Raw genomic sequence first — 27,288 nt, forward strand, 5'->3', positions numbered from 1 at the left:
TTTTTTATTATTGTAAAAAGCCTAGCCCAGATGGAAGGTGGACCGAAAAGCCCGCTGACGCTGAACATACATGCCCAGGTGGAAGGCGAAGAACGGACCAAAATTCAGACCGATGATGGTGGGTTATTGTTGATAGCAAAAAAGGCATGTGCGTTGCAACGGGTGAACAACAAAAGATGACAATTTACAGCCCAAAATAAAACAATTAAATTTAGTGAAATTGCACCAATCTGTCATTAATATTACAAATTAATAATTTATTAAGAAAACTCATGCAAGAAAGCCAAGAAGAATAGAGATCCAATTTTTTACCCCCAAGAAAAAACAAATAGATCGGCCAACAAAATGGATCAAGGATTTTTATTGATGTATGTATGCATTCCACCCCCATTCTCATAATATGGTTTAATTTACAGGAAAAATTGGTCAATCATAAATGCTATAAAAATAAGCCACATAATTTTTACGACACTATAGTTCAGAAACTATTACCACCAAAATTCATGTTGCTATTTGTAAGCACAAACACTCTGCAGCAACTACTGCATGGTACACCAAAAACAGGGAATCACCTCTTGGTTCAACCAAGTGCTTCAAAGTTTACTTTCCCTCTTAATTCCATTGACTGCGCTGACGTCGTTCCCTTCCTTGTCGGGTCTATTCCTCTGCTGCCAGCGGAGCATAAACAACATTCAGAGATTTGCTAGCACTTTTTCTTAAACTATAAGGGAAAAAACAGTGGTGCTTGCTGCCTACCTTGGATAGATTTGTAGAAGGTGTCCCCGACGTCTTGCCAAAATTCATGCAGGTAGGATGCCTGGCTAACGAAGGGGTATTGCAACAGGCCAAAAATGAAGAAAATTAAAACCAGTCTCCGCTCTGAACCAATGTGCTACAAATGAATATGAATGTTGTTAAAAACTGATAGTGGCCGACGAACCTGAATGTCACTGATGTTGAAATGACCAAGGTCAACAAACATGGCCTCTGTGCCTGTACGTACGTAGCAGATCGTGAATTTGATCACGAGTACAAAGAAAGATAGGCATCTCACAGACTGAAGTTGAACAACATACGTGTGGTGCAAAGCATGACGCCCCAGAGAGAGCCATGCTTGTACTTGGGGTTGAGGGCCCTGAGAACCTAGTGTCATGGGGGAAACAAACCATTTGCAGAATTTTTTATTTCATTTTCAGAACTACAAAGCCCAAGACCAACATGAGACATCTGCTCATGCTCTTATATTTGAAGCCTATGAGCTACCTAAACCTTCACTACCTACAGCAACCTCACAAAGTAGTGTTTCCCTGCCAACTACTGACCTTGTTCCAGTTCCAGAACCAAGTCACTATAGGGAAGACCATCATCAGACAAGGTCCCAGCCATCCGGCAATGCAGTTTCTGGTAAATTTGGTGCCAAACTTCGTCTTGATGGGGTTCAAAAGAAATGGGGAAGGGAATCCTATACCTCCTCTTCTACACCTTCAAGCTCGACCTCTAGCAAACAAGCAGCCAATGGGGCCTCTAACTCCGACGGGCAGCGCGAGGCGATGGCAGATATGATGGGGGAGGCAAGACGGTGGCGAGGTAAGTCGCCTTGGCAGGGTCCTTGTCCATAATCACGACGCCCACCGGCGCTCCATCACGGACGCACGACGGAGAGCCAACGATGTGCGGCGACACCCACCGGCGCTCCATCCCGGACGCATGACGGAGGGCCGGCGAAGTGCGGCGATTGGGCTCGCCCATAATCAGGATGCCCACCGGCGCTCCATCGCGGATGCACGGCGGAGGGCTGGCGATGTGCGGCGATCGGGGGCGGCGCACGACGATTGGGGGTGGGGGGAAGGGAGGGGGCGGCGGCGCGCGCTGAGGCGGGTCGGGGCATGGTACGAGGTGGCGGCGCGCCGGGGATGTGTCGCAATTGCGGGCGCCCGCGGTGAGGGGCGGCGCGATGGAGATGGAGATAGGATCGAGAGGCACGGTGTCTGGTTTATCTTTTTTCTTTCCTGTCGCATGTAGCGAACGATTGGTTGACTAATGGTGAGGACTGCGGGTTGAATAACTGAAAACGGAGGGACTTTTTCGAAAAATGCCATGACGGACGACAGAAACCGTATTTGCTACAAATGCCCGTGCGATGCAACGGGAGGAAACATGAATGGAGACTGTCGCCTTCAATTTCAACATGACACCCTATTTTAAAAATAATAACTGGTTCAAAGTTATTCAATCAAATACTAATGTGTTATTCCTATAGAAAAACAATATCAGTTTCAAGTTATAAATCGCTTTCGTGATGGTCAGATTCATGATGAACTTCAAACTCACCCCATCTCTCCTTCGTACGTATAGGTATGTGCTTCATCACTCAAGAGAAATGGCGAGGAATGACTGTGCGTCGGAAAAAGTGCTAAATTTTCTCTCGCGCGATATGTCTCTACCTCCACCACTTCGCGTTTCATCAATCCGTCGGCCTTACAGATAATGCTTAAGTTGTAATTCAAATTGGAAGATCAAATGCAAGCACCATAGGAGACAAGCAAATGAGACGACACAAGAGCTAGCTGGCTCCTTTTTTTACGGTAAAAACCATTATAAGTCAAATTCCAATAGAAAGTATGACTACAAAATGCAAATACGGTACATAAATTATTGAATTTGCTAGCTAAATAGAAAATTCATGTTAGAATTTTATGTGGACAAAAACACATCCATTCCGGTAGAGCAAAGAAGAGCTAGCAGCAACTGAAAGTCTGAATACTAAAACTATCTAGCCTCTCCACCACAGCTGGCTCTACCATGTGAACTATTTGCCATAGAGTTAAGAAATGTCTGAATGACTACCTACACGAACATGAGTTGCATACTTGCATCCTCGTTTGATTTACTCCATGATCCCAATCCAGTTTCTTCACTCGATCCCTACAGATAACAAACATATTGTAATGCATATGTTGGGACCTGAGAGCTAAGAGCAAAGAACAACTGAAGAAAACAAAACAATTAAGGTGGCAAAGAGCTGAGGCATGACAACGGAGCAGATACCAAAATCCAAAACGTGAGCAATGACTTCTCCAAGTAAAATAGCACGTGTGGCATGGGAGAGGGTGGGTATTGGAGGTACCTTGCTGGGAGCGGTCCTGCTGAAGAAGGCTGCAGGACGACGCTGGGGAGAGCTTGTGGAGCGGGCCGACGTCGAACACGGGCACGCCGGCGAGGTCGCGCCGGGTCGCCGCCAGGTCGTCCGCCTCCAGCGCGTCGAATCTGTTGAGGACGAACCCTGCGGAGCTCCGCACCGCCTCGACCGCCCGGGACAGCAGCTCGCACATGAGCTCGTGCTCGTGGCGGCTCCTGCTGTTGGCGCCCATCAGGTCCCGGACGCGGTACAGCGGCAGCTCCCTCACCGGCGCGTCCAGCTTCGACTCCGCCCCCACCGGGAGGTACCCCTTCTCGCAGAGCACGGGGTTGGCCAGGAAGTTGCGGAAGCAGGCGGCGCTGCCGGTGCGCAGCACCAGCGTCGGCACGCCCAGCCGCCGCGCCACGCGCACGAGGGCCAGCAGGTGCGCGTCGGCGACCAGGCACGCGACCTCGTCCCTGGCGCCGGGAGCGTCCAGCAGGGCGGCCAGGCGCTCCCGGAACGGCGCCTCGCAGGAGGTGTTGACGGCCAGGATGTGCTCCATGGTGGCCGCCACCGTCTCCGGGGTGCCCGCGGGCAAGCCGTCGGGGACGGGGACGAAGCCGTAGGCCGGGTGGCGGGACGGGTCGGGCGCGTTGAAGCGGGCGTGGAAGACGGTGACGGCGAAGCCGCGCGCGTGGAGGAGGCCCGCGAGCTGGAACATGGGATTGATGTGGCCCTGGTACGGGAGCGGGAAGAGCAGCACGCGGCGGCGGCGGGACCTGGGCTTGCTCCGAGTCTTCGCCTCCTTCACCTCGCCGCGTGGTCACCTCTGCCCCTCGTCCAGCTTGCCGCACGGAGAGAGCTGAGCTGCCGGCCGCGGGCGCGTGTGGATAAGGCCGCCGCCGGAGCAAGCCCCCGCACAAGCCCGCCAGATCCCTCCCTGACGGTGACAGCAGGTCCGCGAGAACGGCGGCCACCACCAGCTCCTGCTCGCCGAACTCCTCCTTCCGCATGCGTCCGCTCCGAGTCGCCGCATCCGTCTTGGATCTCGGCGAGCGAGTAGGGATTGGGGGGAGTTCTGCGGGCGATGGCGAGAGCAGGGGAGGAGGCGGGGCAGTGGATAAGATAGAAGAAAGGAACGTGAACTAAAACTGAAACGATTTTTTCACTTAATGAAGGACCGCGGGTTGATTTCGAAGAAATAGAGAGGGTTTTCTGCAAAATCGCCAGCGACGTACCACAGAAGCGATCCGTGATTTATTATTATGGGAGACTAGTAAAAATACCCGTGCGTTGCATTGGGAAAAAATCGTCACACCCTTTAAAAGATGAAGTGCTTTTAGCAGGGTGGGAAAGTTGCATTTTCCCTGCCAACCTTCTTTCCAAGAAAAAAAATTATGCTCCTTGATTATGCTTTCATATATAGCTTTGTACTAAGAGTTTGTATGCACTGAGTGAGGACCTGCTTTGAAAAAATGCATTTTAAACGTGTTTTAAAATACCAAAAATTACACACACATATTTATTTGGCGTCTGCAAATAATTGTATTTTCAGTGCTTCTAAATAGCTTTCCACGATATTTTCCCCCGTCTTTTATGCGCAGGCAAAAGAAACTTGTTTTTTCACGACACTTTTTGAGCTCACACTGAACTTTGAGATGTACCTATGTAACCTTTTTTTTCTGAATTTGTTAACATTCAAAAATGTGTTTTTCAAAGAGGGTTCACATGTGCCCGCATTCATCCATGTATTTACCGTGTATGCACGTCTAGGTCTAATCCGAATAGACATAGAGCATTTCTTGTCCCCAGCTTGGCTGATCAATGGTCCAGGCCAAACGCCCAGAAATGGCAGACACGAAATCTGTTCCTAAGTCCATCGGTGGGGGCTCTAGCTAGTGCACGTCCAGATCCTCTAATGTTGCACTTTACTTTTTTTTTTGCGAGGAAATGTTGCACTTTTACTTGCAGGAGTAGTGTATACATATGCTCCCTTCCTTTCTTAAATAGATGCTTTTTTATAGTTTTTACTACAAGACTAATGGTTTGATTGATACTGCAAGACTACTGATAAATCTGCCATAACTAAGCTTCAATTCCTTCCAATTTCCAACATCAATCAATCCTTCCTCATGACCATTGGAAGTGCCACAAGGGATTCAAACTTGCGGTTATTGCTGGTGAGAATACAGTAGGCCCTCAGCAAATCACCCCCTTCCTAAGTTTGGTATCTCTTGAAGTGCCGCAAAGATTTCCTTCGAAGATGCATTCGTTGGTTCCTCTCGAGGTTCATTTGGCTTCACAGATATCTGAAATGAATTCTTGATGTTCCCAGACATGCAAAAGAGTGCATCATCTGTTCTAAACCTCTTTCTCCTCCTGGCCTGTAGAGTGGGTTGCGTTGATGTCGGCGTTCCAACCTGGTTTTGACTGCTAGGTTCATATGCTGAAGGTGAATTTTGCATAAGCTCCTGGACATCTTCAGCACCCTTCAATGCCATTTCTTCGGCATTCTCCGTGCCAGCACTCTCATCTTCACTTGTAGCATAATCTCTGGAGAATATTAGACTTATGGCATCCCAATTTCTTGATAACTTTGTTTTTGTAGCACGTAGCTGCTTTGTTTTTTTGTGAAATAATCACCAAATGTGAACCATAAGCTAGAATCTGATCCCGGTTAAGAAATAATAGGAACGAATCTGTATACCCCACCTTAATGTACACGAGGCGGGCACCCTCTGCGCCGACGACCTCGTCGACGGGAGCCCAGCCGCCGAGCCACAAGGATGAAGAAAGGAGCGCAGGAGAGGGGGAGGGGAAGGAGACAGGGCAGCAGACGGCCGGGGAAGAAGACCGGCCGCTCGTCCGCTCGTGGCAGCGGCGGCGGTGCCTCGACTGGCGCACCGACGCGGAGTATAAAACAAATGTTTACTTATGGGCAAAACATGTTGAGGTCGAAGTTGGCAGGTTTAAGCTAACATAACATCACAATAGTAATCTGAAGTTGGAAGACAACAATTAGAATTATTGGATTGAATCATGGACAGCCAGCACGATGCAAAAATCATATAGAAAGCAACAGCTGTGATTAAATGAATCCAGTGACATGACGATTCACTTGAGTAGAAATTTAGAAACATACCTTGTTATTGGATAAATAAAAGAAGGGTCAACCATTGAGATCAAGCTCAAATTGATGAGTAACTTTGCTGCTCCATCACTCGGATCCTTGTCCTGTACTTTATGCTTCCTCCTTCCCTTGTGTATGTTTCTGCAAAACCATTTAAGATGGAAAAATAAGAAAGAAAAAACAATAATGGTACATCAGAAAGTAGAAAGAACTGATGGATACGGGAACTTGTTTCCTAGTTTAGCAACCAGTGATTTGTAGAAGTTGAGACATACACCTATTATACAAGCAACAACAGAAGAACCTAAATTCTACTGCAGTATATTGTTCACTACCACTGATGGTACACGTTCTCCCGAACTTATGTGTAGCTTCAAAGCCGCAAAACCATAGTGTATGGCTGTTTCTGCTGCAGCTGCACCTAGCACAGACAAGCATCGGATTAACATTGCTGAAAACTGAACCTAAATATGCATCCCATCAAACAGAAATAGAGGGACAGGGAGAGAAAGGTGGGATTGTGTGTATACCTTCACGCTGCTTGTTAAGATAAGTGACTAAGACATGGCGGAGCTTAGCGGCACTTGGCAAAGAGGAGGACTTGGCATGGGTGGACGATGCAACAGGGGCGGAGCTTGCCCATGGGAGGACGTCCATGTACGGCGGCACGCTTGCTGGAGGATGGCGAACACTGGCAGTGGCGAGTTTCGGTTCCTCGGAATGGTTGTTGGACACCGGGCCGCAACAGAGCATGTGAAGCGGCGTCAACCCTTTGGAGCTGGGGCAGCAGCGGCCTGTGGGGATCTGCGGCGAAGGTGGCTTCCCTGGGGATCCGCGACAGTGTCGGTGGTGTCGTGGGGATCCCATCCAGCGTCCCATCTCCTTCCTCCCGTGCTCCCTTTCCTCTCCTGATCTTCTCTCTCTCTCTCTCACCGGTACCCTACGCCATGCCGCGCCCGTCAGCAATTGTGCTCCAAGCTCCGGCCGCCTGCCTTCCAGATCCACCCCCTGAGCACCACTTCCAACCGGATCCAGCGAGATCCGGCAGGTAATCGTCGACCGGGCCACCGCAAGGTCGCGTGGCGAGGCAAGAGCCAGGAGGCGGCCGACGACGCGCGGGGCATGGCAGGAGGTGGGCGGGGCAGGAGGCGTCCGGCGGCGCGCGGGTCGTGGTAGGAGGTGGACGTGGCGGGGCGGAGCGCCGCGAGGGCGAGGCGAGGCAGATCGTGGCTGCGTTTTTCCCCTGTGTAAACCGTACCGGTTTGATTTGGAGTGCGGGTTGATTTCGATAAATCTCAGGGGCTTTTTTGCAAAACAGTCACGACGTACCACAGAAGCGATCAGCGCTTTATTATTAGGGAGAGATTAGGGGAGATATCTGATATGTGGGCCATGTGCCCACAACAATATTAAATTTATTTTTTATGGGGGAGGGCCCGCCACAGTGGCTTGCTGCTGGGGCCCTCGGGTGTCGCCCAGTGTGTTGCACTATTGCCTGGACAGGCGCACCCCAACCAAATCTTAAAATTAAAATTTGGTCCTATGGACGTCTTGACAAGCTTTTGTTCCGCTGTGTACCACAGCGAGCACCTTCGATTCCATATGCAGGATTTCTTCACGGGCCCTTCTCGCAGACCGTTTTCTGAATACGAAAGTGGATGGGTTGCAACTGCCTGCTATTTTAGACTTTTCTGAATTCGAAAGTGGAGTTTAGACGGTTCAAGCCCATATGCTTGTAAGTGTTTTAGCCATATGAACATATATAGAAGGTTCAGATTTGGCAGTTTATTCACAAAAGTCTTCGCTGTCCCGTCAATACCCGGAGAAAGTTCCTCACAGGAAAAAGAGAGTTAACATGTCAAAAGATACCATGGCTGTTAACCCAGAGAAAGTTTCTCAATCTGCAGTTAGTTCACAATCTGCAGCCGCATGCAAAGGGAAAGAGCCATATGAACACATATAGAAGGCTCAGATTTGGCAGTTTATTCACAAAAGTCTTCGATGTCCCGTCAATACCCGGAGAAAGTTCCTCACAGGAAACAGAGAGTTAACATGTCAAAAGATACCATGGTTGTTAACCCAGAGAAAGTTTCTTACAGGAAACACTAAATGAACCATGTCAAAAGATACCTTGGATGTTAAAGGCCTCGACAAGTAGCAATCAGTAAGAGATATTATATCTACTTGAAATACATTGTCAACATCCAGTTTGTTGGTCCACATGTTTGTAAGTGTGTTTCTAATGCACATGCTTCTGCCAGGCAAGCCTGCTCGATAACATAACTACATGTTCTCACTATATCATGACCTCAAGGGGGGTAATGGCTACGACGTTGTAAGATCAATGAAAAGGGGCAAAAATGTTAGTGCCTGTCAGTACATCTTCCTGGATCCAGTGTCATGGTGCACGACCATGGCTTCGTGTCATGAACCATATGAAGGATGATATGTACACGATTAACCAAATCCTCACCACCAGTCTGGAACTTCTAGTCTCCTACTCCTGTGAATCGCAAGATTAACTGCCAGGATTTTGTGCCTCACCTGCCGCCATATCATGTTCACGGCATCATCCTTCCTGGGGGGATACTGGAACTCGTAGTGGCTAGAGACGTTTTTCAGCTTTGACCACATCTCAACCCACTTCTCTTTGGGCATCTGTCTGAGCTGGTTGAGCAAGTAATCAGGTTCTAGAGCCTCTTCAACCGAGAAGAAAAGTGAGAACTCGCTGTAATCAATCTCATCCTCAAAAGGGAGCTCGATCCGGCTGCTGATAATCACAGGAATACAATGACTGACAATGGCATCAAACAGCGGGCATGACGAAGGAGTGTCCCCGGCGGGATGGAGACAAAACTTTGATGATCGCATACCATCTGTAGACTGTAAGGAGTAAACCATTTATAAAATATCAGTTCTCATATCAAGAGGCCTTAACAGAGAAGTGAATCACGTCAACATATTGAAACCGTAAACAAAAGCCACTATACACTTAGAAGGAACGAGTATGGTGAGGGGCAAGTCCATTTAATTCCATGTCACTAAATAGAGAACGATATGAATGACAGAGGATGCTTACGATTTTAATGCCGTCGCCTGTGGCAAGACTATCGTCAAAGCGCACACCATCTTTGTCCTTTAATATCTTTGCGAGTTTTCCATGGATTTTCCCTTCCTGGAAGAAAAATAAACCTATGATCCCATACTCTCAAGACAGATTCCACTACAGTTAATGCTAGGCTGAGACATAAATCAATTCCATACAGCTTTCCTGACTGTACGCCCCCGGAAGAAAAGCAGTGTAGGGCGAGCCTCAAATGGATCAGATGCATTGTCATCAAGGAAGGAATCTACAACATGCACATATGGTGCTACAACATCTTTCCTCAAGGAAGCCAGTTCCTTTGTGTATCTCCCAAAGTCTGAAACTATAAGAACAGATGCATTCACCATATCTCGCAGAAATCTAAAAGCATTTGGGTGATGCATCGGAATCACATGGTCACGTCCCGCAGATAGTTGCCAATATTCAGACTTCCCTAAAATGTCCATAAGTTCCACCTACAAGAACAAGATAGAAACACGTTTAAAAAGCAGTTTAATTTAATTATTACTCGATGAAATATTTACTTAGGATGAAAAAAATAATGAGGACAAAATTACACATTTACAGGGGAGCGTATCGATACAGTTATAGGCAGTTTTTTGTGTGATTTTTGTTCTCACCCAAGCCTTACAGGATGTTCCACAGTTAAGAAAAAACAATTTTTTTGTGGCTAAGCAAACTTTACAGGTTGACATAACAAAAAAAAACAGGTGACATGCGATGCAAGCAATATAATGTTCATTGATTTGTTTCATTATATAACAGGTCTTTGATTCAGAACATTTTTACTTAGGATTACACATAATGGGCTGTGCAGTGCACAATTCTCAGAGATACTAAAGACAGAAACATAGGAATCCAGCCTCAGTGTCATCGTCATGGAGCACTAAGTTACTCTGTTATCATCCTAATATATGTTTGTAAAACCAATGTAGCCTGATTGCCGGCTACAAATTTGCAGTGGTTGGTAATCACGACAAAAGATGCACAGACATTGTGTGCATCAAGTCTGCTTGTGGCCATACTACCCACAATAAGTAATATCGATTAGCCCTTGAAATGTATAGACACACCATATCCAATCGAGGATTTCTTACAAGATCAAACCGTACGAACACGTATTGTCAAATGTGGTAGGCAGTAGGTTACTTCAGCCTTCCATTCTGCAATTTTGATTCAGTTAGAACATTCCATGGTGATAAGAGCCTACTAACCTGCCCCTACGACTCATACATAAACCAGCCAGATAGCTTACCCGGAAATCCACATCACGGCACCTCACAAATTATACTTGCTAACTCCCAAACATTATTTTCTTTCAAGGCAAGCCACATTGTAAGTAAAGGAGATAGCGGCCTGCCATGTCTGCCATAATTTGGGGAGACCAATGCTGCTAAATATACAGCGTTGTCGACAGCGATGGAACACCAGCTATGAGAGCAATGTTCAAAGCCTGGGTGTTTTATCTTTTGATGAGCTTACAGTGTTCCATGGATCATTAATCTACTGTGACCCTCTCGTCCGTTTAGTGTGTTTTGTAGCGGTACAGTTTTCATCGGGCAATTTGGCTGTTGGCGGACGGTCGTACGCGAACGATTTTGCACGAACACAAAACACGATTCAGAGCAGAGACGTCTCAATCGGAGGCGAGACGACCCATTCTAGGCCACAGGAGAGAGCTACCAGCAAAGGCAATGAGATAAGGGAGAGTGGAGGAGCGCCTGGTACCTGAAGGAGGCGGTCGGCCTCGGTGTCGGGATCCGTCATGTTGCGGCCGTGCACGTTGAAGCTGAGCGAGGAGAAGAAGGGCACGAAGAAGGCCTCGGCGGCGGCGGGATCCCGCACCCGGACGGCCTCCGCCGCCGCCGCTCCTCCCTGCTGCTGTTGCTGCTGCAGGGACGCCATCATCCAGTCCTCCACGCTGTGCTGCCGCCTGATCCCGCCCGCGGAGGGTGGCCACGCGGGGAACACGGTGGAGTCCCCCTCGGCGCCGCCGACGCCGCCGTTCCTGTAGGTGTCGAGGCTGTCGAGGCTGTCGAGGGAGCTTACTACCAGTAGGTGTCGAGGCCGTCGTCGCGGAGGGAGGCGACGCCGTTGCCGGGCTTGCAGGAGCTGACGCTCCAGGCGGCCGTCTTGGCCATCTCCCGCATGTCGCCCTCCACCGTCAGTTCCGGGCAGCCCTTCAGCCTCCTCGCCGCCGCCTCCTCCTCGCCGTCAGACTCCATCGATTCGGTGTTGGGTTGTCGGGCGGCGCAAGAGGTGCTGGGTGCGTCCAACGCCAGGCCTGCGGCGGCGGCGGCGGTGCGCTCGTGCGCGAGGAAGGGGATCTGGCGTGATGTGATTGTTTAATGGACTGTAGGTTGAATTCCAAAAACTACTGGGGCGTTTCTACAAAAATGAAACGTTTTTTCTGTTTGCATGACTTAAAAACGTACCGCGGATTGAATACCGGAAAATCGAGGGGTGTTTTTGCAAAAATGCCGTGATAGGAGAGACTAGCAAAATGGCCCGTGCGTTGCCACGGAAGAAAAAAAACATAATCTACAATGATGGTGACCACATTATGTTCACATATCATCGCTTGATTTAGAAATTTTATGCACAAACGCAAAAAAAATTTCTTCTTTTAAATTTATTCACAAGTTGAAGCAATCTTTACATTTTCAAAAAATATATACCATGGTTGTCAAAAATCTTGGTAACTCAAAGATTTATTCTAAATTTCAAGAATTTTTTTTGAGAAAACATACAATAATAATCTGATCCATTCAACAGTTAATTCTTCAAAATTCACACACGTATATTGTCACAAAGACTTAGAAGCAATAATGTTTAACTACATACATTAGATCTTTCGTGAACAATTTTACAAATATGATAACGATTTTAAAATCGAGAACATTTTTTATAATTTACAAAAATTTACTAAAAATCGTGAATATTTTTTATATTTCGAACGGGTTTAAATATTTTCTTTTGAATTGGCCACCAATTCAACAAAACACGAACATTATTTTTTATGTTGGAGGATTTTATTTTAAATTCACAAACATTTTTTGAAATGCATTAAGTTTTTCATAGTAAACAAACATTTTTATTAATCAGTAATATATTTATTAAATTCATGGATATTGTTTTGGAATTTGCAAAAAAATATAAAAATCCGGCGCTTTTTTGTATCCTATTTTTAATTCAAAATAAAAATTCGTCAGCATTTTAATCCAAATTCATATTTTTTAATATGCAAAAGTTTTTGTAATTCTAAATTATTTAAATTATAAATAAACAAAAATGGAACGGAAAATTTTAAATAAAAAAAAAGAAACTATCAAAACAGGCATTAGCTATTTTTAAAATTTTAGGACATATTTTCAAATAGAAAGCATTTTGTTAAATGCATTTAATAGTTTTTAATACATGGAATTGTATTTGAGATCATGGACTATTCTTATTGTACAAAGATTTTTATAAAATTGCAAACATTTTATTGTATATGCGAGCATTTTTTACAAAACTCCGAGCAGTTTTTGAAGTCACAAACATTTTAATTTTTTAAATATGTTGATTTATAATTTTCAGTTTATTAAAATTTTAAAGATTATTTAAAGTTCTAAATTATTTAAAATAAAAAAATAAAAAGGAACTGAAAATAAATAAACGGAACTAAAAGCACGCGCCTGTGCATGGGCCGACCCATTCGATGTGCTGGATATTCTCAAGACGGACGACCAGAAAAACCGAATTTGCTTTATTATTGGGGAAAGACTAGCACATACACCCGTGCGTTGCAACAGAAGAAAAAAAATACATGTATTTAAATAGGTGCGCAAAACACATTCATATTTTACGAACAAAAAAGCTTTTATGTTTCAATTGATACTTATGAAATAAATTTGAGTCTGTATTGATGACTCATTAATCAAGGATTGAAAACATTGGCAACTTTTCTCCTAAACCCCCGACATTATTCTCATGGACATCAAACAATCTCAATGGATTTTTTCCTAAACATAAAATACATTTTCCTAAACATAAAATACTTTTTCTTAAACATAAAATATTTTTTCTTTGAACATGGAATATTTTTCTACCTAATACAATGATATGCTAGCTTAATAAAATATGACTTCAGAAAATTTCATAAAATACTGAATTAGGATATTGTTCCAAAGATTTTATTCTAGCAAATATAATGGTGCAATCTGAATTAAATTTAGATGTTTTATTTATAAATTTGACTCCTCCATGTTTTATGTTTTGAATCTGCGTATTATTTGTTTTGGTTTTCCCTAGGCTGTTGTTCTGCACTTTTATAAGGGGGAAAATAGATCTACTGCAGCGTCGTACCTAATTCTTGTTTTACTAACAAATAACACGGTCGTGATCGAGTAGAGTGCATTAGCGATGCTCGACGTCGAGGACGACAAGCTAGCAGTGACAAATGTGAGTGTTGCATGTACTGGATAGGAGACGATGCAGACGACGCGGACACGCCCGATATGCTGGTGAGGACAGGGCCAGTGCCGATGATGAAGAACATGAGTAGAGATGAGCAACTTTGGCCAATCACTCTTAACGATCTAAAAGTGTAAGTGCTAAGTGTGTGATGATCGAAACTTATCGTCCACGTTGAAGCACAGAAGAAAAGAATTATTGCTTTCTCATGCATCATGGTTGGCTTCCTCACACGAACATCATATCATCTCCGCAATTTCAATCGACCCTGGCTGCCTGCTGGACCAGTGCAACTTTTGAAGCAGAGGTGGCAGGCAGCACTCCGTGTCCTCGCTGGATGAGCTGCTCACGGAGCGAGCAGCTACTCACACCAAGAGGTGACGCGCAATAAAGATGCTGCCTATTGATCTAGATGAAGCGCCTTTCGTGCGCATTCTTGTCCAGCTGATCACAGCCAGCCGCGCCTGCCTCGCGCGATCAGCGGAGCCAAAACTTTTATGGAGCCTGGGCAAGTTGAACCTAATTCTATAATCTAGTAATGAAAATTCGAGTATTCAGATACATAGCGTATAATATAACATCAATATTTCAAACAACAAATCCACATTAAAAACGAAGTGAAAACATAAGCACTACAAGAAATGTAATTTAAAGTAAAGCTATCCATACCAAGTGTCATTGTGCAATTTCTTCCACCACGATGAGAAGCATCTCTCACTTGCCATTTTTTGCCACGGTCAAAAGCATCTCTCACTTATTAAACTTTGCCAAAAACAGACATAATCAGCTTTGCATAGAGGCAAACTCGTCATGTTGCCAAAGTCCTAGAAGGCACTACAACATAAGAAATGAATTTGTGATTAAAATAGATTTATTTGTGAAATGTGAATATATTCAAAATAGAAAGCTTGCAAGAATAGAGATGGTCAGGTGGAACATACGGACAATGCTCTGAAGAACATACCGACTACATTACAATAAATATTCCAATAATATTGTTAGCATCAACTGCCTTGAATAACTTCCATGTCCATCATTTCAAGCGGATCTTATACATTTCTTCTGATTGCGTGCGGCTCTTCTCACATATGATCTTCTCATTTGGCCTCGAATATTAGGATGATACTCAGTAATTTGTTTCATCTTTCCTGGATCATGCTCAACCACATTTGGATTGAATTCATTGGCATTGTTAGGCGGTGATTGTGGATCTACTTCTATTTCCGGTTAAGGATGATACTCACTAATTTGTTTGCAGTTCTTGCTCTATTAACCAAAAACCTCCCCATCTCTAAAAGCTAAAGATTCAAATAATGAACGTGGTTGTCACACAATCAAATTAGAAAACGAGCTACCACAAGCTGCATATATGTATTATCAAATATTAAGTCTACAGTTAAGTAAACTGGAATCAGTGATATACTATTTCTTCCCCTTGCACCAGCAGAAAAACCACAAATCACACATCAATAAATTTGCATCTTATGAGGCAACCCAAAGTTAGAAATATTGCAGGTTGCAACTTCTTACATAGTTACCCTTTCTATAATTTCCAATAGCCAATTTTTTTTGTTTATACCGTACAAGATCACCACATGAACAACACTGCCTCTGGGGCACGTACAAGCTGATGAAACAGAGAAATCAGCACGTATGCCTACAGGCTACAGGCCTCCACAACAATTTCATATATTCTTATCAATCCCCAATGGAAAATCCCCTAAATTACCGAAGGAACGTGTTCACTTATTTAATAAGCAATCTCATCATCTAGTCATATCAATCCTGAGCAGCTCAGATTAGGTATTTAGCATGCAATCTATCTTTTACCGAAGGAATTGCTGACGGAGAGGAAGGAGACCTGATGAGGCCATGACTTGGCTCTGTCAGAGGCCCGTTGTATGCAATCGCAAGAGACGGCCGGCGACGGCGCAATCTGGATAGGGCACTCACGTCGGAAATGGAGATGATGCCGAGGCCGTTGGGGCCAAGCCCCTCCTCGATCTTGCCGCTCAGGTCCCTGTCCCGCTCCTGCAATCCGGATAGAACACTCACGGCGTCAGTCTGATAGTCACAACCAGAGGAAGGGCGAAAATAACCACCGCGCATGGCGAGGGAAGCGAGGTCTCCGGACGCGGCTGCTCACCTTGAGGTCGGCGAAGGGGATGGAGACCGTGCGGACGGACGACGGCATGGCGGCGGCGACACGGCAGCGGACACGGCGGGGCAGGGCGCAGTCTCGGTCTCGGTCCCGGATGGCTGGTGCCCAAGTGGATCACGCCCCCACGGGGCCGACCCTCCCGAGAGCGCATCGACGCCATGCTCGAGACCATCGAGCCTCCTTCCCCCGGCCATCTCCGGTGCAGCCGCCGCCTCTCATCTATGGATAAGAAGACGCCGCAGGGTGGGGTGAATTTGTAAAAGCAAAACGTTTTCCCCACTAATTGAAGGACTGCAGGTTGAATTGTGACAAATAGAGGGACTTTTTTGAAAAAACGCCACGACGGACGACAGAAGCCATCGGTGCTTTATTATTAGACTAGTACAAATGCCCGTGCGTTGCAACGGACTATAAATTTAATAGAAGTTGGCCCTTGTAATTTTTTTATAATCAATTAATTTCTATGACTATCAGTTTCATTTGCAATTTTATTTTGTTAATTGATGATAGCATATGCATTAGAACATTATTTTTATCTTGTTGATATATGTGTTTGCATTTGTAATCTAAGTGAGTTTTAATTTGGTTGCATACATATTAGACAGCTACATCGAAAACAATCAATTTGTAAGTACATGCATACCAAATATCGATATTCTTAAAATAATAATTAGCAAAACAGTTTATATATATGAAAAATCAAAGTTTAGCCATTTTTTATGTAAAGCTTGTATAAACAACATTTTATATTCTTTATACATTAGAAACATTTTTTTGCGTGTGACATCACAAACATTATTGAGTTTTGATGTCTAATTTTTTAATATGCATCTTACATATTTTGTATGCATCATGAATATTTTTATATACATGTTTTACATTATTAAAATACACGATTAACATTTTTGAAAAGTTATATTTTCTATGTCTACTTTGTTCCATACACATTATATATTTTTGTATATGTTTTCTTATACACTGAAAACATTTTCCTATGCACATTTAAAGTCTTTTAAATACATGATCAATATTTTTCAAAATAAAAGAAAAATATATTATTTATTGTCCATAGGCATTGTACACTTTTTTGTCTACAAATTTAACATTTATTTAATCCATGATTAACATGTGTGCAAAGTCTATCGAAATAAAGGCAAAAGAGAAAAAAAATAGAAAAACTGTGAAATAGAAGAACAAAAAGGTTTGTACATTTTTTTATTGTCCATACGTATTGTACATTTTTTTTTATATATGGGAACTTTTGTGTCTACAAATTTGACATTTCTTTAATCCATGATAACATGTATGCAAAGTTTATCGAAATAAAGGCAAAAGAGAAAAAAAATAAAAAAAGTGCGAAATAGAAAAAAAGGGTTGCAGTCGAGATCGAATATGGGTCTCCTAGGTGGGGCGGAGCGCACCCAATCGGTTGGCCTAGCCTGTTGTTGTGGTAAAATATGAGAACGTTAGCCTTTAGAATGAGAAACAAAGAGCCGAATTAAAGTTAAAAAACGAATCGTTTTTGTCACTTATGGATGACATTGGTGGGTAATTTTGGCGAACTTTAGGGGCAAATTTAATGACGTACCACAGAAGCAATAGGTGCTTTATTAGTAGGTAGGTATAGGTATAGATTGGGGAAAGATTATTTCCCTAATATTAAAGGAGCCAGTGCTTTTGTCGTCTGTCGTGGGTAATTTTGCATAAAAGTTCTTGTAGTTTCTGGTAATAGAACCCGCCGTCCCTCTTTAAGTGGCATCTGGAAAAACGTTTCGTTCTTGCAAATAGACCCTATGGTTTTCGGTATTCAATCCACACTCCTTTTAAAAGTGGCCAGCAGCGGGAGCATTGGCTGTCCGATGCTGGGAGAATTTAGCAAGTGCCAGATGCTTTCCATCCTCTTTGGTGGAGGTCTCTGTAGTGGCGTAGTGCTGTAGTGTGTATATATGTACGTATGGAGTGGCGAAACTTTCCAGTGTATGTGTGAACTCGATCAAGACGGTACTACTCATCTGGCTGGCTGGCTGGCCAGGTGCTTAAGCTAATCAACTCCAGGTTTACAAAACAGACGTGGACGGACACGGTGTCATGGCGGCACAAGAGAGCGGCAGGAATGCAGCAGCCTCGGCACCACCACGATGGCGGTGTGCCGTGGGCGCCGCTTCCTTGGCGTCCGGCAGAGGCCGTCGGGGCGGTGGGCGGCCGAGATCAAGGACTCGGTGCAGCGCGTACGACTCTGGCTCGGCACCTTCGATACCGCCGAGGACGCGACGCGCGCCTACGACGAGGCGGCGCGCGCTCTGCCCGGGGACAACACGCGCACAAACTTCGCCCCCGGCATGGCGCCGCGGCGAGGGCCAGGCTGAGCAAGAACCTGCAGCATCTCATGGCCAGGGTGGCCGCGGGCAGGTCGTCGTCGGCGTGCGGCGCCGGGGTGGCCGACCAGTTCGCGCTCGCCGCGGTGTTCCGGGACTGGCAGCAGCCGGCGCTCTCGCCGCAGCTGCCCCTAGGCTGCCGCGCAGAGGCGGAGGCCGTGCACGTGGCGGCGAACGCCGTGCAGCCGAGCTTCGTTGTGCCCAGGCGGACGGAGGCGGCGCCGCCGTCGGTTACCGCCGGAGGAGCTGGGGACGATGTTTGGGCCGCGGACGTCTTGGAGTTGGACGGCGGCGGCGACCCGAGTGCGGAGAAGGCGTTCAAGGTGTCGTCGTCTGTGATCGTGTCGTCCAAGTTTGGTGCAGCGCCGGAGTCGTTTGGCCTCGACGGATTCTAGCGAGGAACGTTCGTCCGAGCGGTTCGTTTGAATGCACGGTGTGCTCGCGCGAGGGAACAGTGTAGATGTCGCGTAAGCAGTGAAAGTCCTATACTTTGCAACAAAAATAATCTCTATCTCTAGTCTCTATCTTGGGAAAATCTAATTGGCAGCGTGCGCACGGCTGCGTTGCCGTGCAGCGCGCAGATCAACCTGTAAGAGTTTTGCATGCTACAGACAACATGCGATTCCTTTTGATGTTTGAAATTCAAAAAGTTTTATCTACAAAACCGTTAATTCAATCGATGATCCGTTTTCACAATTGGCTTTCTCGCGACGAGTTCTTCGAAACTAGATCCCATGTCGATATGTTTCGTCAACTATTTTTTTTTGTTCATAGTTGCCACATTTCTTGACCCACTTGCCATATTATTAACCACTTACTTGTCTTAAAAAAATAACTTGATTGTCACTTTTTAATGTTGTTTCATACAAAAGCCTTGTAACATATTTCATTATACATGATATAAAAGCATGTCATTGGTTGTGTTTCTCAATTTAAAATATACCAACTTATCATATTTACATACAACTTTGCCAGAAAACTATTTCGTGTGCTTGTTAATTTAACTATGTCGAGTTGTCGTATTTACAAACAATGACCATAAAGTATTTTTTGTGGTCATCGGTTTTAAATATGTTAAGTTGTCATATTTTGCACGTAATCGCCTAAAAAAAGTTGTTTGTGCTTGCTAGTTTGATTATGTCGAGATGTCATATTTATTCATAATTTTAAAAAATATGGTAATTAAGTTATTTTTTATTAGACAAGTAAGTACTTACTAATATGACAAGCAAGTACAACAAATGTGGTAAGTACAAGAAAAAAAAGTCATCGAAACATGTCGACATGGGATCTAGTTTTGAAGATTTCATCGGAACAAAGTCAACGGCGAAAACGGATCATCGGTCGAATTAACGGTTTAAGAGAAAAAAGTTTTTTTTTATCAGGCTTTGCATGCATGCAGTGGATCCCTTTTTTGTACTTTTACGATTCCTGCATGCAAGCACTTTAGTCTCAGCCTGCCATAGTGTGTTCACAAGATGGATGAAAGTGGTTAGGACCGTGGAAAGTACTTCGTAATCAGTGGTGAAGGCACCTTTTTAGGTCCACATCTCGTGGTTTTGGCAGTACTAGGGCCGCCGCACCGAAAGCCCTGGGTGCGGCGCCGCTGCCTAGTGGCGTCCCTCTATCTTTATCTCTATCTCTACTCTCTACTCTCTATCTCTACTTTACTAATAAAGCAATTAGTGCTTCTGTCGTCCGTCATTAACATTGTTCTTAAAATTGATAAAAATTATCCACCAATGCCATTAATAAATGAAAAACGATTCGGTTTTTTTCTTAAATCGCCGCCGCTAGCTTCTGGTTCATCAACCTTTATTCCATTAGACTATACAACCACACTAGCCATCCTGTTGGCTATGCCGTATCTATCTCGTCCTGGAGACCTGGGTTTGACCCTAGGTACTCACCATTTTTTCTAGATTTTTTCTCAAACCTCAAATATTTTACTGATTAAAGTATTTTTAAAAATACTCATATCTTTCAAACCTCAATTTTAAATTTAACATGTTATGTGATAAAAAATATTTATGATTTTAAATATGTACACAAGTTTTAGAAAATGTTATGATTTTTAAATTGTTCATAATTTCATCGAAATAAAGAGTGATAGTGTATCTCAATGATGTAGTAAAATATGATCATCTTCATTGAAAATTACGAAACAAATTCTGTTGCAACGCACGGGCCTTTTGCTATGGATATAAACGGACAAAACATGAAAACAAAAACAAATGTACATATCTGTCGAACAAATCCAAATGGATAAAAGGCGAACAAAACAGACCCAACACTCCCCTTCCCTGCCGTGGCCCTCCGACGTCGGTTCGTCTCCGACCACGACTGGAAAAAGTCAGAACCGCCACCACCCGCACCGACTCCTTCCCGGAAACCCATCGCCGCCACCAGCTCCACGCCCCTTATAAATACCACACGATCCCCCATTGTTTCCTCGCATCGGAGGATTCGATTAACTTCTCTTCTCTTCTCTTCTCTTCTCTTCCACCTCCCGTCGTCGGGTAAGTCGAAGGTATGGTGTTCGTAATCGGTTTCGATCTTGCGCTCCCTTTCCGCTGTTCTTGGTCTGCTTGTATTCCAGGCGAGCATTCCGTCCTGGTCGTGGTGCTTCGTCCGTCGATTTCGAGGTCTAGCTAGTCCCGGTGGATTCTCCTCGTCTGTTCCGTTGATATTGGTACCCTGTTCTTCTGAACCTTGCTGCTTTGGTTTAGGGTCGTGGCTAATCTGTTTTGCTGTTGACTTCTGATCTGATTTAGGGATCCATCATGCTCTGGTTGTGATCTGATCTAGGGTAGCGTCTTATCCTTTATATTATTATTATCATGGTCGTGATGATTTGATTTAAGGTTGTGATGAGAAATGGAGATTATGTTTGGCGTGAATAACGAGCTTTGTTGGTATAGATGCGTGGAGGTGGAGCACTTCGTTTGGTTTCATTTCTGTTTGTTATGGCGGATTGGTCTGGTCGGTTTAGTTGCTTCAGTGCAGACATGATCCGAACGAGAGATTGATGGTTGTGGTTTCAGTTTGGCTTGGTTTGTTCAGTTCAAGGTGTTTATATTTTTGCGGCGAAAAACAACGGGTTGGAGACAGTTCACAGTCAAAATCCAGCTGTTATTTTTGCTTTCGATCCCGTTCCTTCATACTTGGTCAAACTCGATAAGAATTAGTGGAAGTTGGAAAAAGGCTTGCTAGGTCTATCCGGATATATTTGCTTTCGCCCAGCAGCCTATACATGCCAGATCATATGAAAAGGATTGTGCTATATTACCATGTTGTAAACTGTGTGGACATACTCATGGCGGAGGTGATTCTTGAGTGGTTATATTTTGGTGTTTTTTTTCAAGATTCCTAGGAAAATCGGAGGTGCTTGTTTTGTTTGCATTCTAGATTTAATTTTCTTGTGAGGTATCTTAAATGAACATGGAAGTTTGCTTTTGAAGTGATCTGTTTGAAGGTTCTTTCAAATAGAGTGAAGATGCTCTTGGATTGTCTCTGCAGAACTACTTTACTGCTGCTGTGTTTTTCTCTGGTGGTATGTCAAGCTGTATTCAGATGCTGGTTACTGTGTTGGAATCTACCAATCCTTCTGATCATTAGTTTGTGTGTTTGATTTTCTACATGGATATTCCGATTGGGCTTCAGCTGGTTTCATACTCTGTCCGGTGTTGGATTAGTCTTAGCTTGGTAAATAGTATTGTTATTGTAATCTGTAGCCATGTTTTGTTAATTAGTATGTTCTAATGCAATTTATATTGTAGCACAATTGTCAATTATGCATCTGCTCTGATGTTGCAAACTGCAACTGATGTAATTGTTGAATGCTATATATGGACGCTGTAATTTAGCCCTTCGTTGTCCATTGGTTGGGTGTATAAAACCTGTAACCAAATAGCAACTGAATTTCATAGCTTGATGTTCTTCTTCCCTGCATGAATTACATTTTTATTCATTGTTATCTGTTCATTCAATGAATATTGTTGTGAGCATCCTGTTTTTGTAGCTCCCATGATCAGTTAGTAATGTTGACTATTGACCTAACATTTTGAACTTCGTTCCTTTATCCTTTGTTATGTTCTCCGTTCATCCGTTTGGTCAGTTTAACTGTGAAATGTGATGCTTGTATTTTCTTTTTCTGTCCTATAAGGATGCACAAGATTCATTATTATCACATGGGGTGCTGTGCATCTTGATTTCGCATCATTCATGGTTATGTCACTGTTTTACGTAGTTTGGTATAAAGCTTCAAGTTAATCTCATGTTAGTGTGAGAATAATGTTGTGAGATAAGTAGGGGTTAGTCCATATGGGTTTTATGTTTGCATTATTTACAATCTGCTTTTACTATTGGAGTTTCCAACCTGGTTATTGTGAACTAAGATTTTATATTGTTCATGGGCATAGGCTATATGGAACACATTATATGATGAGTAACAGTTTTCCATTCAACATAGTTTCAGTTTTGAGCAAGTATTCAAAGGCAATATTATGTGATAAGTGGTGTTGGTCTAGTCGGAGTTCTATGCTTATGTTGTTTATAATTTATATTCACTCTTATAGTTTTCATCTTGTCAGTGAATTAACATTTTAGTTTTGTTTTTTTAAACTTGATTAACATGGAATTTTAAGTTCTGATTTAACTCCCCCCCTTACTTGGTTGAGATTATAAGAATGGCACATACTGTAACTTTCAAGCTTAGTAGAAGATTTATTCCCATGTGATTTAGCTTTCCTTCCCTTCTTATTTGGTTCAGATGACAAGCATAAGCATGCCAAGTCACTATAATTTTCAAGTGCCTTGTTTTCAAAATTAGAACATTTTGTTATCTTGTGAGATTATGTGAATAATTACTTGCCCCTAATTTGTTGTGTTCTATTTATCTCTTATAGGCCTGAACAGTGCAGTAGCTATTACATAAGTTGTATATATGACCTGATATGTTTTTTTTTGCGTGCTTGGATGCCGGCTTCTATTTGTTTACTACTCCCTCCTTCCTAAATATAAGACCTTTTAGAGATTTTACTATGGACTACATACGGATGTATATATTCATATTTTTGAGTACAGATTCATTCATTTTGCTCCGTATGTAGTCTATAGTGAAATATGTAAAAGGTCTTGTATTTAGGAACGGAGGGAGTAATTCTCATTGGTTCAACAACTAAGTGAGTCTTATCCGCATGACTAACTAGAGCAGTCTTAACCAAATGTATGTATTATTTGTTGTGCTTAAGCACTCTTAAATTTGTTGGGTACAGTCTTTTATGATCTAGTTTTGACGCTCTTTCTGAATAATGTGAATAATGTTATGTCGTATAACTTACAATCCTTTTTTCTCGAGTTCCAATTCCTACAATCTAATTTTATTTTGCTCGGTATAGAATTATGCTTTCTGTTGAAATTATTTATGAAATAATCTTGCTACTGACCAATGTTTACATGATTTTTTTAATGGTTAAGTGATATTCCAGGCCAAGTAGGTGTTCCTACATTCCTTGCTTTATTATTAGTTAGAAGTCACCTGAAAAATACATGTATATAAGTTGATAGTTAGTTAGTTCAAGAAACATTGTTTCCTTCTTAGTTTCCTAAGCTTGGTTCTCCTATTAGAAAGTTCCCGCTATCCATGTGCTATACGTATGTATAAATTGAGTTTTCTGCCTTCCTTTTTGTTTGAAAATTTTATGCAAGCTTATTGTACACACTTACGGGTATTTATTTATTGTTCGTACTGCATTTTCAGTTTTTTGCTAATAATAAATGTTTTATCAGTCCTGGTATGCGCCAACCCTCTTGTTGTTTTGTTCTGGTCTGAATGTGAGTTTTGTTCCCTATACATGTTGCACTGCTTTAAGATATATTAGAATCTTTTGCTTTGATGTGATATGACGTTATCTTTAATAAACTCAAATACCTTTATTCATCGCCCATATGATACCTTACAAGTTTTTTTTTGTTGATAACTAGTAACAGTGCACGCGCACGTGTAATCGAATGAATTTTTTCAGTCATGAAAACAATGGATATTAGAACCATATTGTATGACACATGCATTAACTCATTCTTGATTGAAGTAGTCATCTTCCTTTGAGCAAATACACAAGCAATATCTCAACGTATAACACATTGATACTTGTACATTATTAACATTACACACTTAGAAACAACATGACATATAAAACTTACATCTACACTCTTAGCAGCATGTATATATGAAACCTCATGAACTACCGAACGTAGTATATCCACATAAAATAATATGCTAAGCCTAGCTAGAAATGTGATTGAGAAATATGAAAAACATGGAACTCATGGCAGGTCAGAGAATAGAAAAGCAAAGATGAACCGATCGTGGTAGAAGAGCAGCATGAAGACGAGTTGCTGGATGATGTAGAGCTTGATTTAATACCCTCTTTGCATCGTGCAAAGCAATAGTTTTAGTAGTACGAAGTTGTGTGTGCAAATGCTCTATATCATCCCAAATAGCAAATAAGATAACAAAAATGCCGTTCGGAGCTCGGCCACCATGGAGGCCGTTTTTAAAAAAAATCATTTTTTATTTAAAAAACGAAAAGAAATACAGATATACATGAAGGTATAACACACATGTGTGTAAGTTTCAGGAGGAAATACGTTGAAATTCGGGCTGTGTAAAAAACACAAATTTGTAGCTTTTTAACACATGATACTATTCATCCCGAAAGTCCATGAATTTGTTCAGGGGTGCTATTAAAATTCAGGGGTGCTATTACGCGAGCCATTGAGCTACAACATAAAGTTGCAAAGATTACTTAGACTATTGTTCAAAATAATGAGTTTAGTTAATCATATCAAAACATACCCTGCAAAAACAAGTTAGGTGTCCTCTAATTTGTTGTTGCATGTTTTACATGGCTGTTATGGGTATTTAACAAGAACGATTCTTACCTACGCAAACACAACGGTGATACACAAGTTGCTATTTAACCTTGTCCAAGGACCTCCTTTGTCGAATCCGATTCAACTAAAGTAGGAGAGACAGACACCCGTCAACCATCTTTATGCAACAAGTTTCATGTCAGTCGAGGTCTCTCGTACATGGACGAGTAAGGTTGGTCCAGGCGGCTTCATCCCACAATACCGCTGAATCAAGAAAATACTAAGGAGCGAAGCAATCTGAATATCAACGCCCACAAACTCCTTTGTGTTCTACTCGAGATGTCATCTATGCATAGACCTAGCTCATGATGTCACTGTTGGGGAACGTTGCATGGGAAACAAAAACATTCGTACGCACATACAAGATCTATCCATGGTGATGAGCATCTATGAGAGGGGAGATCGGATCAACATACCCTTGTAGATCACTAAGCGGGAAGCATTAAGAAACACGGTTGAGGTAGTTGAACGTCTTCGCGATCGAAATTGCAAGCCGTCCCACGATCCAATGACGATCTAGTGTCCAACAGACGACACCTCCGCATTCAACACACGTACAACTCGATAATGATCTCTACCTTCTTGATCCAGCAAGAGGGGGTCGATAAGTAGACGAGTTCTCCAACGGCACGACGGCGTGGCGGCGGTGTTGGTGGAGCTGATCCGGCAGGGCTGCATCGTGCGTTACTGAATCAATCTAGAGGTGGAACGGACTAGATGAGGGAGACAGAGTTACGCCGTGGCTTGGGTGCGGCTGCCCTCTCTCCTCTCCAATATATATATGAGGGAGGGAAGGGGTGGCGCCCGAGGGAAAATCCCTAGGGTTAGCCGGCGGCGGCCCCAAGAGGAGGAGTCCTCCTCCTATTCGGACTCCTCCCCACCTCCTCAATTCGGGCGCATAGGCCCATAGGGCTGGCCTCCAAGCCCACCAGGGGCTCGTGTGCCACCTCCGGGGTGGGTGGCCCCTCCCGGTGAAACCCCGGAACCCATTCGACACTCCCGGTACTTTACCGGTAATGTCCGAAACTTTTCCGGAACCTGTATACCTCTTTCGTATATATAAATCTTCGTCTCCGGACCACTTCGGAACTCCTCATGACGTCCGGGATCTCATCCTGGAATCCTAACAACCTTCGGTCACCAACATACATAACTCAACTATACCGAAACGCCACCGAACCTTAAGTGTGCAGACCCTACGGGTTCGAGAACTATGCAGACATGATTGAGACACTCCGGTCAATAACCAATAGCGGGACCTGGATGCCCATATTGGCTCCTACATATCATACGGAGATCTTTATCGGTTGAACCTTTATTTCAAGGATTTAGTTAATCTCGTATACTATTCCCTTTGCCCATCGGTATGTTACTTGCACGAGATTTGATCGTCGGTATCTCTATACCTAGATCAATCTCTTTACCGCCAAGTCTCTTTACTCGTTCTGTAATACAAAATCCCATGACAAACTCTTTAGTCACATTGCTTGCAAGCTTGTTGTGATGTTGTATTACAGAGTGGGACCTGAGATACCTCTCCGTCACACGGAGTGACAAATCCCAGTCTTGATCCATGCCAACTCAACAGACACCCTCGGAGATACGTGTAGAGCACGTTTATAGTCACCTGGTTATGTTCCGACATTTGATACACACAAGGTACTCCTCCGGTGAAAGTGAGTTACATGATCTCATGGTCATAGTAACAGATACTTGACATGCAGAAAACAATAGCAATGAACTGAGACGATCACATGCCACATTCATAGTTTGGGTGTTGTCCATCACATCATTCTCCTAATGATGTGATACTGTTATCAAATGAAAACACTTGTCTATGGACAAGAAATGTTGACCATCTTTGATCAACGAGCTAGTCCATTAAAGGCTTACAAGGGAGAGTGTGTCGTCTATGTATCCACACATGTATTTGAGTTTCCAATCAACACAATTCTAGAATGGATAATAAATGATTATCTTGAACAAGGAAATATAATAATAACT

At 43.4% G+C, this 27,288-nt stretch overlaps 2 protein-coding genes, 1 long non-coding RNA gene and 1 pseudogene across 8 annotated transcripts; 1 reads left to right on the forward strand and 3 right to left on the reverse strand.

Annotated features, from left to right (window-relative positions):
• Window positions 1-346: 346 nt before the first annotated feature.
• Window positions 347-7,449, reverse strand: LOC123400065. Of its 6 annotated transcripts, none has more exons than XR_006610476.1 (6): window positions 6,782-7,438; window positions 6,587-6,672; window positions 6,264-6,392; window positions 941-993; window positions 757-821; window positions 347-668 (listed from the first exon to the last, which is right to left on the reverse strand). It is a non-coding gene; the product is annotated as an uncharacterized LOC123400065 (long non-coding RNA). The 6 variants fall into 6 exon arrangements; XR_006610477.1 differs by having other exon boundaries at window positions 757-817; window positions 6,782-7,437; XR_006610479.1 differs by having other exon boundaries at window positions 347-665; window positions 6,782-7,437.
• On the reverse strand, window positions 1,993-3,943 carry LOC123400063 (DIMBOA UDP-glucosyltransferase BX8-like). Its single transcript, XM_045094462.1, has 2 exons — window positions 3,128-3,943; window positions 1,993-2,925 (listed from the first exon to the last, which is right to left on the reverse strand). Exons 1-2 carry the CDS (start codon window positions 3,840-3,842, stop codon window positions 2,915-2,917), a joined length of 726 nt encoding a protein of 241 aa, XP_044950397.1. The 5' UTR covers window positions 3,843-3,943; the 3' UTR covers window positions 1,993-2,914.
• A 90-nt stretch (window positions 7,450-7,539) lies between the features above and the next one.
• Window positions 7,540-7,765, forward strand: LOC123400467 (annotated as a pseudogene).
• Window positions 7,766-8,404: 639 nt separating this feature from the next.
• LOC123396631 (probable arabinosyltransferase ARAD1) lies at window positions 8,405-16,006 on the reverse strand. Its single transcript, XM_045091513.1, has 7 exons — window positions 15,959-16,006; window positions 15,674-15,843; window positions 15,351-15,439; window positions 11,086-11,561; window positions 9,516-9,812; window positions 9,331-9,426; window positions 8,405-9,134 (listed from the first exon to the last, which is right to left on the reverse strand). The coding sequence occupies exons 1-7, from the start codon at window positions 16,004-16,006 to the stop codon at window positions 8,721-8,723; spliced, it is 1,590 nt and encodes a 529-aa protein (XP_044947448.1). The 3' UTR covers window positions 8,405-8,720.
• Between the last annotated feature and the right edge of the window lie 11,282 nt (window positions 16,007-27,288).

This window comes from Hordeum vulgare, chromosome 5H, assembly GCF_904849725.1.
Source record: "Hordeum vulgare subsp. vulgare chromosome 5H, MorexV3_pseudomolecules_assembly, whole genome shotgun sequence".
In the NCBI taxonomy this organism is placed as follows: domain Eukaryota; kingdom Viridiplantae; phylum Streptophyta; class Magnoliopsida; order Poales; family Poaceae; genus Hordeum; species Hordeum vulgare.